Genomic DNA, 17,708 nt, shown 5'->3' on the forward strand with positions numbered 1-17,708 from the left:
CCTCCCCAAGTTCCATAGCCTCCTCACCCAAATGCCCAAGAACGCGGTGCGGGGGCCTCTGGCCACCCAGCCACTCCACCCCAAATGATGCCCAAGCATCAGAAGGCTGGCCTTCAATAAGTGTTAAAGTTTTAAACTGCAGTGTGTCCTTTTCCTTCCCTCTTCCCCCACCTCTCCTGGGCTACCTTGGCAGTTATCCCCCTAGTTGTGTGATGAATTAATAAAGAATGCATGACTGTGAAGTAACAATGACTTTATTGCCTCTGCAAGCGGTGCTCGAAGGGGGGAGGGGAGGGTGGTTAGTTTACAGGGAAGTAGAGTGACCTGAGGGGCGGGGGGTTCATCAAGGAGAAACAAACAGAAGTTTCACACCGTAGCCTGGCCAGTCACAAAACTGGTTTTCAAGGCTTCTCTGATGCGCACCGCGCCCTGCTGTACTCTTCTAAGCACCCTGGTGTCTGGTTGCGCATAATCAGCGGCCAGGCGATTTGCCTCCACCTCCCACCCCGCCATAAATGTTTCCCCCTTACTCTCACAGATATTGTGGAGCGCACAGCAAACAGCAATAACAATTGGAATATTGGTTTCGCTGAGGTCTATCCGAGTCAGTAAACTGCGCCAGCGCGCTTTTAAACGTCCAAATGCACATTCTACCACCATTCGGCACTTGCTCAGCCTATAGTTGAACAGGTCCTGACTACTGTCCAGGCTGTCTGTGTACGGCTTCATGAGCCATGGCATTAAGGGGTAGGCTGGGTCCCCAAGAATAACTATAGGCATTTCAACATTCCCAATGGTTATTTTCTGGTCCGGGAAGAAAGTCCCTTCCTCCAGCTTTTGAAACAGACCAGAGTTCCTGAAGACGTGAGCATCATGTATCTTTCCCGGCCATCCCATGTTGATGTTAGTGAAGCGTCCCTTGTGATCCACCAGGGCTTGCAGCAGCATTGAAAAGTACCCCTTGCAATTTATGTACTCGGTGACTTGGTGCTTCGGTGACAAGATAGGGATATGGGTTCCGTCTATCGCCCCACCGCAGTTTGGGAATCCCATTGCAGCAAAGCCATCCACTATGACCTGCACGTTTCCCAGAGTCACTACCCTTGATATCAGCAGGTCTTTGATTGCGTTGGCTACTTGGATCACAGCAGCCCCCACAGTAGATTTGCCCACTCCAAATTGATTCCCGACTGACCGGTAGCTGTCTGGCGTTGCAAGCTTCCACAGGGCTATCGCCACTCGCTTCTCAACTGTGAGGGCTGCTCTCATCCTGGTATTCTGGCACTTCAGGGCAGGGGAAAGCAAGTCACAAAGTTCCATGAAAGTGCCCTAACGCATGCAAAAGTTTTGCAGCCACTGGGAATCGTCCCACACCTGCAACACGATGCGGTCCCACCAGTCTGTGCTTGTTTCCCGGGCCCAGAATTGGTGTTCCACGCCATGAACCTCCCCCAGTAACATCATGATTTGCATATTGCTGGGGCCTGTACTTTGTGAGAGGTCTATGTCCATGTCAATTTCCTCATCACTCCCGTCGCCGCGCTGCAATCGCCTCCTGACCTGGTTTTGCTTTGGCATGTTCTGGCTCTGCGTATACTCCAGGACAATGCGCGTGGTGTTCATAGTGCTCATAATTGCCGCGGTGATCTGAGCGGGCTCCATGATCCCAGTGCTATGGCGTCTGGGCTGAAAAAAGATGCGAAACTATTGTCTGACAGAGGGAGGGAGGGGCGAATGACGACATGGCTTACAGGGAATTAAAATCAACAAAGGTGGCTGTGCATCAGGGAGAAACACAAACAACTGTCACACAGAATGGCCCCCCCAAAGATTGAACTCAAAACCCTGGGTTTAGCAGGCCATTGATTTCACGGAGGGAGGGGGAAGCAAATGAATACAGAACAAATCTGGTCCATCTATCTTTTACATCTTAGGCTGGTAGCAGACGGTGCAGCATGACTGATAGCCATCGGCATCTTCTGGGTGCTTGGCAGAAGATGCTGTATTATGCCAGCTAGATATCATCGTCAAGATGGTTCAATAGGACTGCCGGCAGGACTGTCTCCAGGAGACAAAACATGTCTGCCCAAGTGCCTCTGACCTAACTCACTGAGGAATACGACGACGATGGATACCAGTTGTAATACACCATCCACTGCCAAAAGGCAAGGAGCTGCTGCTGTATAGCAATGTAGCCCCACGTCTGCCAGCACCCAGATAGCCGATGATGGCTACCAGTCATACTGCACCGTCTACTGCCAAAAGGCAATTAGCTGCTGCTGTGTAGCAATGCAGTACCACGTCTGCCGGCACCCAGATGACATATGGTGATGGTGAGCTGAGTGGGCTCCATGCTTGCCGTGGTATATTGTCTGCACAGGTAACCCAAGTAAAAAGGCGCGAATCGATTGTCTGCCATTGCTCTGACGGAGGGGAAGGGGCCTGACGACATGTACCCAGAACCCCACGCGACACTGTTTTTGCATCATCAGGCGTTGGGATCTCAACCCAGAATTCCAATGGGCGGCGGAGACTGCGGGAACTGTGGGATAGCTACCCACAGTACAATGCTCCGGAAGTCGACGCTAGCCTCGGTACTGTGGACGCGGTCCGCCAACTTTAATGCACTTAGAGCATTTTATGTGGGGACACACACAATTGACTGTATAAAACCGATTTCTATAAAACCGGCTTCTATAAATTCGACCTAATTTTGTAGTGTAGACATACCCTCAGGGAATGAGTAGAACCACTTCATCGCACATTTGGGCACCGCTGCTGGGTCTCTCAGCCAGAATAGCATCATCCTTTAATACTGTCAAAGGCTATAAGTAGATTGAGTAGTATGTGGAAGAAAAAACAAAGTTAATGAAAAATATTTTTAAATTCTAAAAATATTTAAAACATTGTGAACAATTTAATGAATTTTTTTTCTACAAACTTTTTGACAATGCCTCCTCAAACTTTTCATTTCCCAGAAAAAAAATTGAGTGGTTCAATAATGGACAAAGTAATTTCTATCAAGTGTTATTTTTGGGTGAGAGCTGGCACATCTGAGCATTGTCAGTGGCCAGCCCTCTCAGAGGGAAGCATTAACAATCACAGCCAATTAAATGACAAACTTTGTTAATGCAGAGTTAAGGTTGCTCGATGATAACTTCTGCCCTTCCAAACTTCTGAATACCAGGAAATACAGAAGTAAGGTAAATGCCCACACAATCTTAACGCAGTCTTCCTGGAGGTCGTAAGAGCCACTGGAAATTATTTGCATGTACTCAAGTTACTATCCATGCTTTAGGTGTAGTGAGCACTGGATAGTGGAGGCAGTAGGTGTTGTAGATTGGTAAAGGAGTGTTTGTGATATAAGGAGATATGGGGATCAGTTTTAGTCTGAGGAGCATCAAAGCTATGATTGTGATGTGAGGAGTTCTGAATCCAAGTCTCCCCCTCTCCCCTGTGTTATCAAAGGAAAGAGATGCATGTGTACATTGAGTTTTCAGTCTGCACATTTCAATACGGAACTGTGTAAGTTGTGTCAGCAGCAGGGCACTGGTGTCTTCTTGGCATGGGTATTGTTAGCAGTGAGGTGGGATATGAGAGCAGACTGCATTTAATGACAGGTAGGGGAAAATATAGATTTAACTAGTATACTGTGTGCAAGTATAAATGGGTTGTAAAAGGGTTTGAAGTGGTTGTTAAATTTTGCAAGTGTGATACTCTGTCAGGGAATAGACTCAGGCTTTGTCTACACTAGCACTTTTGTCAGTAAAACTTTTGTTGGCTGGGGTGTGAAAAAACACATCTCTGACTGACAGCAGTTTCACTCACAAAAGTGCTGGTGTGGACATCGCTATGTCTGCGGGAGAAGCTCTCCTGCCAACATAGGGAATGCTACTCGTTGTGGGTGGTTCAGTTATGCTGGCAGCGGAGCTCTCTCCTGCTGGTAAAGAACAGCTACACTGGAGACCTTACAGCGGCACAACTGTACCACGACAGCTGTGCCGCTGTAAGGTCCACAGTGGAGACATAGCTTCAGTATTTGAGCATAGGGCAAGTGCAGATAGTGCCTTTCCATTACAATTAACAAGCAGAGTCTAAGTGTGTGTTATCTGTGTTTTGGAGCATCACCCATACAGGGTTGAGTTAAGGTTGTGTAGGCATTTACCTTAACTCTGTATTTCCTGGTTTTCAGACGTTTGAGTTTTGCTGACCTTGACATTCTGGAAGAGACAAGCTATCACTGGGCAACCTTAACTCTGTATTAATTAATTTTTTGGCTCCCCGCTCCTGTACAGTTTAGTATAGTGGACTAGAAATAATGGTCATACTTTGAAATGGTTGCAATGTGTAGTTGCTAACAGGGCCAGTGAAAGAGAAACCACAGATAGCATATGTCCCAAATCTAGTCAGTTCTATAACATGGTGGTTACACTAACCTTTTAAGTGTGTGAGAGAAGACTGCTGTGTGTCTCTCATTCTCCACCTCCTGCACCACCAGTCCTGGCAACATGTATCCTAACCGTTCCCCCTCCCCTAACATTTCCAGCTCATCCTCCCCAGCTCATTTAGCTGTTAGTTGACACCTAGAACACATCATCCTCATCACATCAGGCCCAGAGAGATGTTAAATGGCCCATTCATCTAATTGAGATGTTCTCAACTGAAAGAGAATACACTGGAGAGAAATAAACAGCCTGACACAATAGCTATGAACCATTTATGTCAGTGGGTGTTTCCAACCCCACTCCTCAAGAGCTGGAGAATTTCTGATAGGTATTAAGCATACACATTATCAGCTCCTCAGTCATCTCAGCAGCGTGTTCTTGGAGCATGCTCTAAGCATGCTTGTTCTAAGCTCCCCACCAGTACTGAAGTGCTAAATTTTATAGTGTGGGAACCATGCCATTCCCCACACCTGCCCTCTCCTTTCCCCTCCTCACCTTACACTTGCCCTATGCTCTTTCTCTTCCCCATGCACCCTCCTTCTCCACTTCCCACCTCATACCTGCCCCCTACCCTTCCTCTCTGTCCCTCCTCTCTTTCTTCCCCATTTGTCCCCTCCCCCCACTTACCTCCTACCTCTCCTTACCCCTGCCCTGCATGCTGTGCTCTACTCAGTAGTGGATTAACGCAGAGACCCATTGTGCCCAGGGCACTCACCCCTCAGCATAGGCATCTGGTGAAAATATTCTGTTGGGGGCTGAGTGAAAGTGGTTTCTACTGAATGTGTGTGGGTCATTGTCTCTATCCCTGCCCAGTGTGAAGGGAAGGCCTTTGGGGTGTGGTTTGGAGAGGGAACCTACCCTGCACTCACCCCACAGTGGCAGCTTCTGTCCTGTGGGGCTGGGCCTGGCTCCCCGCTCTGGCCTTTTGGCTCTCAGATTTGCTGTTGCAGACTCCTCCAAATGGGGGCAAGCCATCTAACCACCCCAAGAAGATAAGGAGGGGAAGAACGGGTGGGGGAAATGTCACCAGCTCCACATAACAGTCCAAAGTGAAGATGGGATGCTGATGCCAGGAGTCAGACTGCCATAGATGGCAGAGACCCTTAGATCCTGACACTCACATGGGAGCAGGGAGTGGGGCTCAGATGGCACCGGGGGGATTTCTAGATCCTAGGCCCCAAAGGGGGTAGGGAGAAAGGCAAGACTTCCAGATCACCTGAGTAGAAGCAGTGGGGGAATCATAGCCCCTGTAGATGTCTGGGAGCCCCCAGGTCATAGCACACATGCAGGAAGGAAATGTAGGGCTGCCAGATGTTCCTGCCCCTACTCTACCCCATTCCTCCTGTCACTCACCCATATATCCCCCTTCCCACTGCCCCTCCCCTCTCACTCTTTCTAGCCCCCACCCCATCCCTTCCATCACCTGACCTCCAACCCTCTCCTACTCACCCATCCCCATTTATCCCCTGTATAATTCCATCAAAACCATATAGTCCTGTGATGTTGAAGTAGTTCTCTGGATAGTTAGCCCCTCTCTCTGTGCACATGCTCAGTGTAATCCATTTGAGAAATTGCCAAGCACTTCAAAAGGTGCTACTCCTAGCAGGAGGACTAAAGTCTTTGGCTAATAACATTTGCAATTTGACTTCCCATAATGGGTTAGTTGGTTGGATACTCTCTGTTGGGGGTAATTTGTAAGATTTTGAGACCCTGGTGTGATAATCTCAATCCTGAGTTGATTTCTGTCTGTGAGCAAAAATGTGTTGCCAGCAGAACATATGCACTGTAAGAAAAGCTGATTTAGTTTGGGGGATGGGCGTATTTTAGGAACCCCTTGTTCAAATGGCCACAAATTTGGATCACTTGTCAAACCCTGGGCTCTCAGGAGGCACCCAAATTCCAAGGCAATCTGAGACTCTGTACAGATTTTAGAGCATTTAGAACAGTCAAGCTTTAACCAGAAAGCTGGTCTTAACCTTAACCATAGTGGAGCCATTGGTCTATTATAATAAAGAGCCCAGGTATTGTTCACTAGCATCAGTCATCCATGAGGGACAAGGATCCATTTTGTAGGTAGTTGAATGGAGCTCTACCAGAGCATATAGAGGCGAACCTCTTGACTTTTTAACTAGGTGAAACTCAGCTCAGGACACCAGAAAAACTAAGTTGGCAACATTCTCTATCTTTTTTATAATACATCTTTATTTATTTGTATTTTATTGTGTGATGGGAAAACAGTTTTGTAACTGTTAATGAACAATGCTTTAGCATAGTCTGAATCCAGAGCCAAAAACAACTTTACAGTGATTGAGCCTTCATAGGGCCTTCATAATGAGGAGGAAGAGAAGGGCAGCTTAGTCTCTCACAGACTCCTTATTGCAGGTGCATTCATCAGATAGTCTGATCTTCGAGTTATTTTTAAGTAAGTTTGTAACCCTCCTGGTTAAGGATAAGAGTATGAAAAGATGAAGGGAGTGCACCTGAGAGGCTCAGAAACCACAAAGCAAATACAAAGATCCCCGCATTTATTATTTAACAATATCTGGTGATTTCTGTACCAATCGCATGATGTGCTTGGGCCTGGCTCATAACTGCTTAGCTTACCTCTCTGCCCTTCTCCACCTTCTCCATCTTCCATCTCCATCAGGAGCCAGGGGTGGGCTCAGCACAGCGGCCCTGGCTGTGCGATTGCTGCCGCTGCCATGCACGCCTCCGCCCAACAGATGGCGCCCCTCAGCAGAGGCCTCGCGCCACCCTAAGCCCCGCCCAGGCGGAGGAGCCGCACGGAAGGAGGGGCGCTCTGCGCAGCGGCTGCGCTTTGCAGGCTGCTGTAAAGCAGCACCAAGTGTCGTGCCGCGCCTGGGGAGGGAGGGCTTGGCAGCAGCGGCGGTCCGCGCAGGGGGCTGCGTAGCAGACAAAACCCCAACCGCCTGGGCTGCGCGTTCGCCGGGCCCCGAGCGGCTTTGGGTGGGGACTCGGCCAGCGGGGCGAAGGCCGTGTTGCGGGCTGTGCGTGAGCGGCGGCGGGGCCCCGGGTGAGGGCGCAGCGGAGAAGGGAGCCGGGGCCTGCTGGGCCGGGCCAAGACGAGCTGTGCCGCGCTGGGTCCTTCCGGTGGCTGGCGGCGCCTCTTCCTTTTTCTCCCGTCCCCCTAGCTGGGGGCTGTTACCACCTAGCGCCCCCTCCCGCGGCGTTAATGTCCCAGGTACGTTGGGGTCCCCCCGCTGGGAGCGGGATGTGGGGGCGGGGCCGGTTGTGGCTGTGGGGGAGAGGAGGGAGGCGCTGGGGGAGGTGTGTATTGTCCCCTTTAAGGTGTGGGTGAGTCCGAGGCTGCTGATGGTGCCCCTTGGTGCGATGGGTGGCAGATAAAGGGTCTCTGGTGAACGGTCCCGTTTGTTGTGTGTGGTGGGTCAGGCCTTTCCTGTGTGAATGTTAATGTGACGGTGTGGGAGAGGGAAGCGACGTAGGTTCTGCTAATGGAGTTGCCTCAAACTGTGGGGGCAATTCAGCTGATGGAGACCTACTGTTATTTTTAAATGTCTCTGACATGCACGCCAAAACCTTCTGTCATCAGGGAGGTTAAAGTTTTTGGTCTTTTTAAATTAGCCCCAAAATAATCTCCTGAGTGAATGAGGTTTACCTTTGGTGTGTATCTATAAGAGATGTTTGCACAGAAGTCACAGGCTTTAATGACAAAAATGAGGGCACTTTTTTTTAAATCTCTGTGAAAGAGTAATCACTAGGTATATTTGGCATCTGTTTCTCATAACTCATTTTGTTTATGTTAGCTCGATCCTCTTTTAGTGGGGTATTTTAGGAGAATGTGACCTATTCCACTGTTTATAGGGGGCTTCAAATGTTTGTTTTTCCCGCTCTGCTCATTTCTTTTTGTTATTTTGGACGCTACAGAAAAATGTTTGTCTGGCTTGTCTTAAGAACCTGAGACAAAGGTAATGCTTTAAATTACTTTTTTTTTTGGTGTGCTAGCAAGTAAAATTACATATCACAAGCTGTTTAGTGTAATAGACTATTTTATAATTTGCTGGCTCAAAGAAAGAAATTTGCCTTGCTGTTAGATCTAAAAATGTTGGTAGACTTTCTAGCAGACTCTCTTGTTGTTTATAGTAGTGCCTGGGGGCCAGCTGAGAACAGGGCCCCATTGTGCTATGCAGTATGCAATGTAGTAGACAATCCCTTTCTTGACAAATGTATAGTCTGAATAGAGGAGACAGGTAAAGGGTAGGAGAATAGGATATAACATACCACCAGAGTGATGTCTTGCAATTGTCATGTTAATACCATGATCTATTAAAAATGTTAAGGAATTAGCTAAACGAAAAAGTGTGTGTGTGGTAAATGGAATAAGAGGAGGGGGGGAGGAAAAGGGGAAACGTGCATGGAAGGTGGTGGGTGGCTGAGGTATGGGGATGGATTGGGGCAAACAGTCAGTCAATCAGGAGGGGACAGAATGTCCAGACTCAAAACTGTAGGAAGTGGTCTGATGACATCATTAGTACAATGGTATGCTGCAGTACCTGCTGAAGCTCCTTGTGGAGAGCCTAGAGTTCCTCAGCCAGCTAATACAAACTGCAATTTCCCTGTCTACATTAAGATCTTAAAATGTGTCCAACTATCATGTTCAACAAAAAACCTTTTTTTCCTTAGTATGGATGAGTTTTAAGAAAGAGCAGAGGAGGTCTTCTGATCAACAAGAACAATATATGTTAATAAACTTATTCCCTGTGTATATGTATTCATGATTTCATGTGCTTGAGTGAAAACCTATACTGTATTTTCAAAAAGGAATATTCTTTACACTTCAATTTACACATCATCTGCTTTGGTAGTAACTTTCTATTTAGAAAGCTTAGTTAATGATGATCTTTTTACAGATTGGAGGCTGAATTGTCGAATAATTGAGATAATGGCAAGAATTTTAAGAGGATGAAACTTACCGTATATACTTGATCATAAGCCGGTTCATTTATAGGCTGACCACCTCAAGATGGATAAGTAAAAATGGAAAATTTTTATGACCCATTCATAAGCTGACCGTATAATTCAGGGGTCAGCAAACTTTGGCTCCTGGGCCATCAGGATAAGCCTCTGGTGGGCCGAGATGGTTTGTTTACCTCCAGCGTCCACAGGCACAGAGGTAAACCTAAGTAAACAAAGTGTCCTGGTGCACCAGCTGCTTACCCTGACAGGCTGGGATAGCAACTAGTGGTGAACTGTTTTTTTGGCGGGGGGGAGGAGGTTACTCAGAGGAGTAACCCCTGTGACCCCCCCCACATGACCCCACCCATAGCCCGGGACCCCCACACTCTCCTCATCCCATCCCTTTCCACCTTATCTGGAGAAGGCCAGGGGCGGATGTCTCTGGTGCGGCCGCAGTCTGCTTCGGCGGGCCAGACCGGGCGGCGTGGCTGCTTCGGAGGCTGGGGGGAGAGCAGCGTGGCCATAAGCTGAGAGACTCTGGCCCCGCCTCTTCGCTTCTGGCTGTGCTGCCTCTCTTTGCTCCCTCGGTTGGGGAGAGGGGCTGTGTCCCACCTCTCCCTCTCTATACCTGTTCATAAGCCGACCCCCTTCTCTGGTGCTTCCCTTTTTTACTAAAAAAATTTGGCTTATGAACAAGTATATACGGTAATTCATATGTCAACCAAACTAACAGCACCGCGCAAACCAGCCATAATGCAGGCAGATGCTGCACAAATGCTTTCCAAAACAGCTCTACCAATGTGTCTTAATCCTGATCTGCAGTGCACATGGTAATTCTTGTTCTGGACCCTTCTGGCCCAAATTTACAAACATGTATATTGAGCTAGATTGTATAGTGACTTTGTGATGTGTATAATTTGGGACTGGGATGAATTTTATTTTCACTTTGATTAAGCAAGTATTTGAACTCCGGTTTCTTCTGCTCCCTTCTGCTGTTCTGAGCTATTTAAGGCTAGTCTAAATGGGGAAATTTACTATAGTTACAGCAGTATAACTGTATACTCTTAAATTTCCCCATGTAGACAAGCCCTAAATCGGGGCTTGAAACATCTGCCTGACAGTTACTAGATAGAGAACTAAGCCTACTAGCAAGAGATGAAAAATGAAGGGCTAATGAGACTCCATCCCTTCTAGTTGCTGCCAGTGTGGCTCTTTGAGCTCTGGTCAAGTGAAAAATTCTTAGTTCTGTCTTTCCTGGTTGTTGCCAACAGAAGAATGTCCACTATTATCCCATCATCCTCTGGCTGCATTGCTGGGGAAGAAATGGAAGAGGTCTCTCCTACTCTCGTTCCCCAACCTCCATTAGTTGGCTGTTCCTCCCTGGTGAATAACTCCAGTGTCTGCTTCTGCCCATAGCTGTCCAAAGCAGCATCAGAAATGGTCATAACCGTTCATAGTTTCACTCCCACATGCAAGGTTCTCACTAACAGTGGTAGTGATCAGTCTTGTTTCATTCTGCTGCTTAGCAAAGGTATGAGCCGCAGCAATGGGTTGTCTGCAGATTCATGATGGCACTGCATCATTATACTTTGTGTTTAGAAGGTTTTTAGCAGACACGTGGGCTAGAAACTTTCACAAAATCAAGCTTTCATTTAAAATGAAAGTTGATGTTTCCATCACTTGCCAGAGCTAGCTTCCCACTTCCCTGGAAAGAATACATCTAGTTTGTTGAAGCCTTAAATTAGGGCTTGACCAAAGGCTTCAGTAAAACTTTTTTACAACAGAATGAAGAAAAAGAAGAACTCTTACTCCTGAATTAATTGATATTGTATTTGCCTTGGAGATCACTGAAGCTAAAACATTCCAGGGTTTTCAAATAGTAATGCTTACATTTTAAAACCATGACTTACATAGTGTTATTAACCTAACTGTCCATGTTTAAATCAAAGCTGAAGCTAAGAATACTAAATGTAAGGGTGAAAATAAAATTGGAGTTTTTGTAACCGTATACTAACAAGTTTAGATTAAAAATTGGACAGTTTTCTTGCCAAACCAGTTGAATTGCTGTAATACAACTAAGTTCAATGCCTGTTAGGGTTTTTCTGTTGCTAATAATGTGGTTGACTCTTAGAATAGAAATATGATTGTGTGTGTTTGTGTAAAGAAATATCTTGCCAAGACAACTAATTAAAATATGCGGTCAGAGACTTAAGTTCAGTGGGTTTTTAGAGTAAATCTAAAGCTATGAGAACTTGTCTAACAGTGAAAATGTGTGCCTTTCCCAGCTTGCAAACATTCTCTGCTTGTCCTATCCTCTTCTATGTACAAGTAACCTGTAGTACTTAATAGGAAAATGTTTTTTCTCTTGTAACCACTTCTGCTTAGTAACAGTCACTGTCATCAATACGGCAACTTCCTGAAATCGTCTGTCACTTATTTTATACCATCATTGTTACCACCTATGTGCTTTGTGTAGCTATAATTCCTTTTGCTCTTCTGTAACAACTGAGCATCTGTGAGCTTAATGGACAAACAGTCATGAATTTTTAAAATTCCTTAAAGGGCTGTTTCATATTGTTCAAGTTCTTAACAGCTTTCTACAACTTGCTCTTACTAAAGTGAATAAATAATAATAACCTTCTGTCTTAACCTCTTACTCTGAAAGATTACTAGGCAACAGTGTGATTCTGTATCTGTTGTAGAAAGTAGCATATTATCTGGGATCTGCTAGAGATTTAAATACAATACTAATATAATTCTGCGGACTTGAATCGATTATTTGCATATCCTGAACTTTCTTTAGCCATTTCTGAAATTTGGTTTCAGGCTTGTATAATTGGTTTAGAGCTAAATTTAATAAAATATAATATTTCTTATGTGTAAGCATTGAATACTTACCATGATTATAGGAAGGAATCCAGTTAAAGATGTTAAACTTAAAAAGCCAAACTTTGGAAGTATATTAGTATTATCTTTCAATTACAAATAGAACACCTCAAATGTTTGTCATTACTATAGCAGTTTTTGAGTTTATAAAGTAATGCTGTTTTAAATGAAATCCACAATGAAGTAAACTCAACCTAATATGCCTCTATTCTTAACTTGCCTAATTGTGGATCCATATTGGTGTTCATAAATGGTTATCAAGATCTCCCATTACTCTGAGAGGCATGTGTGAGTTCCTGAATGTTGGCACTCTAGGGTGAGCCTTTACATTCTTCTTGCTCCTGTTCTTTAGGTCAGGACCTTCAGACTGTCTCCTAGCTTAGTTCTAACTTTCCTGTTGTATTGCTTGCTAGGACTTCTCCTCTAATCTAATATTGGAAATGAAACTGTGGAAGTAAGGTTCTAATATCAAATGTAAAGTAGTAATAGCAAATGTGTGGGGTACTCTAATTGCACATGTTGATGTAGTTTAAAATATTTCCATTCATTTTTTATCAAAAGTAAACACTCTTTATGTTGAATCAGAACCCAATAGCATCATATAAGATCTGGTCTACACTAAATAGTTAAGTCAACCCAGCAATGTCACACAGGGATGTGAAAAATCTGCACCTCTGAATGATGTATTTAAGCCGACCTAACTCCCTGTGTAGATGGTGCTAGACAGAAGAATTTTTTTCTGTCGACCTACTGCCTCTTGTAGAGGTGGATTACCTATGCTGATGGGAACACCCCTTTCCTTGGCATAGGTAGTGTTTACACTGAAGGACTACAGCAGGGGTAGGCAACCTATGGCACGTGTGCCGAAGGCAGCAAGTGAGCTGATTTTCAGTGGCACTCACACTGCCCGAGTCCTGGCCACCGGCGGCGGGGGGCTCTGCATTTTAATTTAATTTTAAATGAAGATTCTTCAACATTTTAAAACCCTTATTTACTTTACATACAACAATAGTTTAGTTATATATTATAGACGTATAGAAAGAGACCTTCTAAAAACGTTAAAATGTATGACTGGCACGCGAAACCTTAAATCAGAGTGAATAAATGAAGACTCGTCACACCACTTCAGAAAGGTTGCCGACCCCTGGACTACAGCAATGTGCCACTGTAGTGTTTCGGGTCTAGGCAAGACCTAATTAACCAGTCCTTTAGGCCCTGTCTTGATGGGCAAAAGGGTGGCTTTTCTAATTGTGTTAGATTGATTGAGATGCCTTAGCATGATTAAAAAGTTAAGATGCAGGCTAATATGTGTGGATGCAGTTATACCAGTATAAAATAATTCATACTGGTATAATTTCTGATTCAGGACCCAGAATATGCTATACCAGTGTAAGGCACCTTTGTTCCATTATAACTGTCTACACTAGAGCAGTTATACTAGTATAACTTCCGGCAAAATAAAAATCAGCCAACATAATTATGCCATAACATTTTTGTGTAGATCAACTCTTGATAGAGCTAACATGATTAGAAAAACACACCTTTTTTGCCCCTCAACCCTTACTGTTGCCCCTCAAAGCATTACTTTTGAGTAAGATTGCTTTCATTTTTCATTATCACAGTTTTAAAAGGTGGGGAAACTTGTCCTAACATGGATAAGTTATTGACAGTCTAGAAAGTATATATCATGTTGAACTCCTAGTGTGAGGGGAAGTACATATTGATGAACTTGGCTGGCTGAAGGTGAAAGCACTCCTGTAGCCTTAGAAGTGACTATCAAAACAAAGTGGGATTTGTGCTGCTGTTTTTTCATGACGTATAAAAGCCTGAAATACTCCCCAAACAAATTCTAGTTTTATTTTTTTTGTTGGAAATGTAGGTCTTATCTACCCTTTTTCTCCTTTAAAACTGGTATGATTGCAGTATTACGCGTATCATTGAAACCTTAAAATTATTCAGACTGTTTAAAACTTTTTTAAAAATACCTATTTAATTCCAAAGCCTGAATACCTTTGTGTTACTGGATCTTTTACAGCATCCTTCCACAAATGGCTGAGAGAGCACATAAGTCATGGCTGAGACCTTTGTCTAGCCCAGGGGTAGGCAACCTCTGGCACAGGTGCCGAAGGCGTCACGTGAGTTGATTTTCAGTGGCACTCATGCTGCCTGGGTCCTAGCCACCGGTCCAGGGGGGCTCTGCATTTTAATTTAATTTTAAATGAAGATTCTTCAACATTTTAAAAACCTCATTTACTTTACACACAACAATAGTTTAGTTATATATTATAGACTTATAGAAAGAGACTCTCTAAAAATGTTAAAATGTATTACTGGCACGCGAAACCTTAAATTAGAGTGAATAAATGAAGACTCAGCACGCCACTTCTGACAGGTTGCCGACCCCTGATCTAGCCCATCAAATAAGGGAGCACAAGACTTGTGTTTCATACTCCTAAAGGGAGAGGAAAAACAGTAGTTGAATATTTTGAGTTTAAAAAAAAATAGGGGGTATGGTGAGCCCGTTACCTGTCCCATATTCACTTTGCAGGGCTCTTTAAAACCAACAAACACCTTTAACTGCCTTGCGATCCCTGGTCCCAGTTTTAAAAAACACAAATAATATATCTGGCTGTGGTCTGACAGAATACAAACTTTCAAATTAATGAAGTTTGAAGTGTCTGAAATATTAAACTCTCAGCTGCTAGAAGTTTAATGGAAAATCCTGGGAGATCCTTGTCAATAGGCTCCGTGCAAGGATCCAGCTGTAGGATCATGGCCTCAGATTTTAATGGGTGAGGAGACAGAATCTGGAAAGGCCCAGTTAGGCATTCATCTTAACCTAGAGACGCTGGTTGGAGACCGAAAGATGCTCATTGGTGTAAATTGTCATACTTCTATTAATACAAATAGGCTTGTAGATTCTTAGATTTTCATATAAAAAATAGTGCTGGTACAAGACTGCTTCTAAAGCCTGCTAGTTTTGGAAAGAAATATGTCAAAACACATGGAGCTGAAACTTGATGAAAAGTATTGTCACACTGCTGTGGCAGTACTTCAGAGAAGTAAGGAAATCCAACATGACAGGCGCAAGGATTTCCATCGACCTTGAATGTGAAGGTTTGCTTTCATAAATTACTTCCACTGTGGAATCTTTGTTGTTTAATGTCATGCATTGACTTCTTGTGTTGCAGTACCAGTTATCTGCTGTGGCAATAGATTTCAGGGAGTCTTGGGAGATTAACATGCCTTTGTTCAGGTGTTGTGTGGTGTCTGTGTGTGGGTTTTTTTTTTGTTTGAGATACTAGTAAAGGATATTAAACTGCTGCCAGTAGTAGACAAAATAGAAACCCAACAAAATAATGCAGATAGCATTACAGGAATCAAAAACTTATAGCTAATACTGTATGCATAATTTTCTTTAACTACTTTAAAGTATATCAATTGGCTGAATTTCTTTCTTTAATGCATTACATTGCCAATGTAAAACATGACTTAATTTCCTGGATAGGCTGAAAAGAGTGTTGAAAGACCCATCAGGGCATTGCAATGTTGTCATACTTACTAAGCAGGGCAGAATTTATAGGCTCTGAAGAGCTCTGTTCAGCCTTCCAAGGCCAAGGAAAGTTATTATGAGGCTGTGGACTACTTCTGAGGGGACAGGGGAATGCAGGAAGGCTTTGATAGGGTAAATTGTTCGTCAATTTCACCTAAGGCAGGGGTTCTCACATCAAATTTTTTGGTGGCCTCAGAGAGCGGACACTAATTCTTGCTGGGGGCCGCACTGACACTTTTTCCTAAAATTATTTATTTTTCTTAAAGTTAATAAAGTAATATGCACATATATACATCCAAATCATTGTAATTTATTTATGTAAGTTTTTTGGGGGGGTTGCCCCCCTGCATCCCTCCTCACCCCCTCCAACTCACCACTTGCCGCCTCCTCACCCCCCCAAACCTACCGCTCACCTCCTCGCTCCCCTGCCTGCAGCCAGACACACCCCCCCCGCCCGCCTCCTCACCCTACTGCTGGCTCACAGCTTGCCTTCTCTCTCACACACCCCGCCTGCTTCCTCACTCCCCTGCCAGACACCCCCCTGCCTACAGCAAGGACCCCCACTCGCTGCTGGCTTGCCGCTCACCTCCTCACTCCCCCACAGGGCTCGATCGCTGCTCGCCCCGTTACCCCCACCTCGCTGCTTGCCTCCAACCCCTTCTCTTTCCTTGAGACCTCTGGCAGTCTCTGGAGAACCTGAAAGCTGGCATCACAGGATCTTTATAATGTAAAACGGTAGTTTTAAAAAAAATGCACTGGCTATCTTGATACATCACAAGAGGAAAGCAGATTTGTTTGTTTTTGCAGTTCACTCTCTTTTCCTGGACAGAACATAGATACAATAATGTAATATAGTAACTACTACACTTCTAATATTTTTTTTAAATAGAATTTAAATAATTTAGCTTACTATAGTTACCTGCAGGGTAGGTAAGTTTTTGCAGAGATATTCAGTAGTCCTCAGTGTACTTTCCTAAAACAAGTAAGTTATGTTTGATATTCAGCATTTCAGGCTGTGATCAAATTCCTTGTCATCTTGTTGTTGGGGTGAAGACTGTACCAGAAAGGAATGTTCAGTTCATATTTAAAAAAAATGAGCTGTAAGTGGTGATCACTGCAGATGAAAGAGCACCACTATTTGCTATTTCTTTTAGATATTGCCACAGATATGTATAGAAATCCTTCCTCAAATATCTGTTAAGAAAATGTTTCCACATATCTAGTATTGGTATAGCAAAATAAGTGGGTGAGTGGAAGTGCAGGTGACATAAGTCTGAGGGTAAGTCTACACTATCGGGACTTCACCAATATAGCTATGGTGCTGTAGATATGCTGGGATAACCCTGGGTAGGTCTACACTTACCTCCGGGTCCGGCAGTAAGCAATCGATCTTCTGGGATCGATCCCGGAAGTGCTCGCCATCGACGCCGGTACTCCAGCTCGGCGAGAGGAGTACGCGGCATCGACGAGGGAGCCTGCCTGCCGCGTCTGGACCCATGGTAAGTTCGAACTAAGGTACTTCGAATTCAGCTACGTTATTAAGCTGAATAATAACGTGAAGGAAGGCTTCTTTTTATTGCTGTAGGAACACCACTTTACCAAATGATGGCAAATGGAAGTATTCTAACGTCAGTTTAGCTGTCTACATTGGGGGGTTAGATTGGCATACCTATAGTGGTTTGGGTGAGAATTTTCACCCTCTTAACTGACATATAGCTATGTCAACCTAGATTTTAAGTGTAGACCAGGCCTCGGTGGAAGCTCTGGTGGAGGAGTGGTGCATCTCTTTAAAACAAACAAACAAAAGTCACTGGTTCACTATGAGTATTGTGCCAAACAGTACCACTGTAAAGGTGACCTCACAAAGATACCGAAAAAAGTTTTTGTGG

General features: G+C 44.5%; 2 protein-coding genes across 4 annotated transcripts in view; one reads left to right on the plus strand and one right to left on the minus strand.

Moving 5' to 3' along the window:
• Positions 1-238: 238 nt before the first annotated feature.
• Positions 239-7,202, minus strand: LOC128844419 (uncharacterized). Its single transcript, XM_054042147.1, has 3 exons — positions 7,050-7,202; positions 2,731-2,825; positions 239-1,686 (listed from the first exon to the last, which is right to left on the minus strand). Exon 3 carries the CDS (start codon positions 1,318-1,320, stop codon positions 367-369), a length of 954 nt encoding a protein of 317 aa, XP_053898122.1. The 5' UTR covers positions 1,321-1,686; positions 2,731-2,825; positions 7,050-7,202; the 3' UTR covers positions 239-366.
• Positions 7,203-7,320: 118 nt separating this feature from the next.
• RNF111 (ring finger protein 111) overlaps positions 7,321-17,708 on the plus strand; it is a 79,701-nt gene continuing 69,313 nt past the window's right edge. For 2 of the 3 annotated variants that reach the window (XM_054042144.1, XM_054042145.1), the window contains exon 1: positions 7,324-7,647. The gene's annotated coding sequence lies outside the window, so the exon portion shown is untranslated. Of the gene's footprint in view, positions 7,648-17,708 lie in introns of all 3 variants that reach the window. The other variant, XM_054042146.1, reaches the window with a different exon arrangement.

Source organism: Malaclemys terrapin, chromosome 10, assembly GCF_027887155.1.
Source record: "Malaclemys terrapin pileata isolate rMalTer1 chromosome 10, rMalTer1.hap1, whole genome shotgun sequence".
NCBI lineage: Eukaryota > Metazoa > Chordata > Testudines > Emydidae > Malaclemys > Malaclemys terrapin.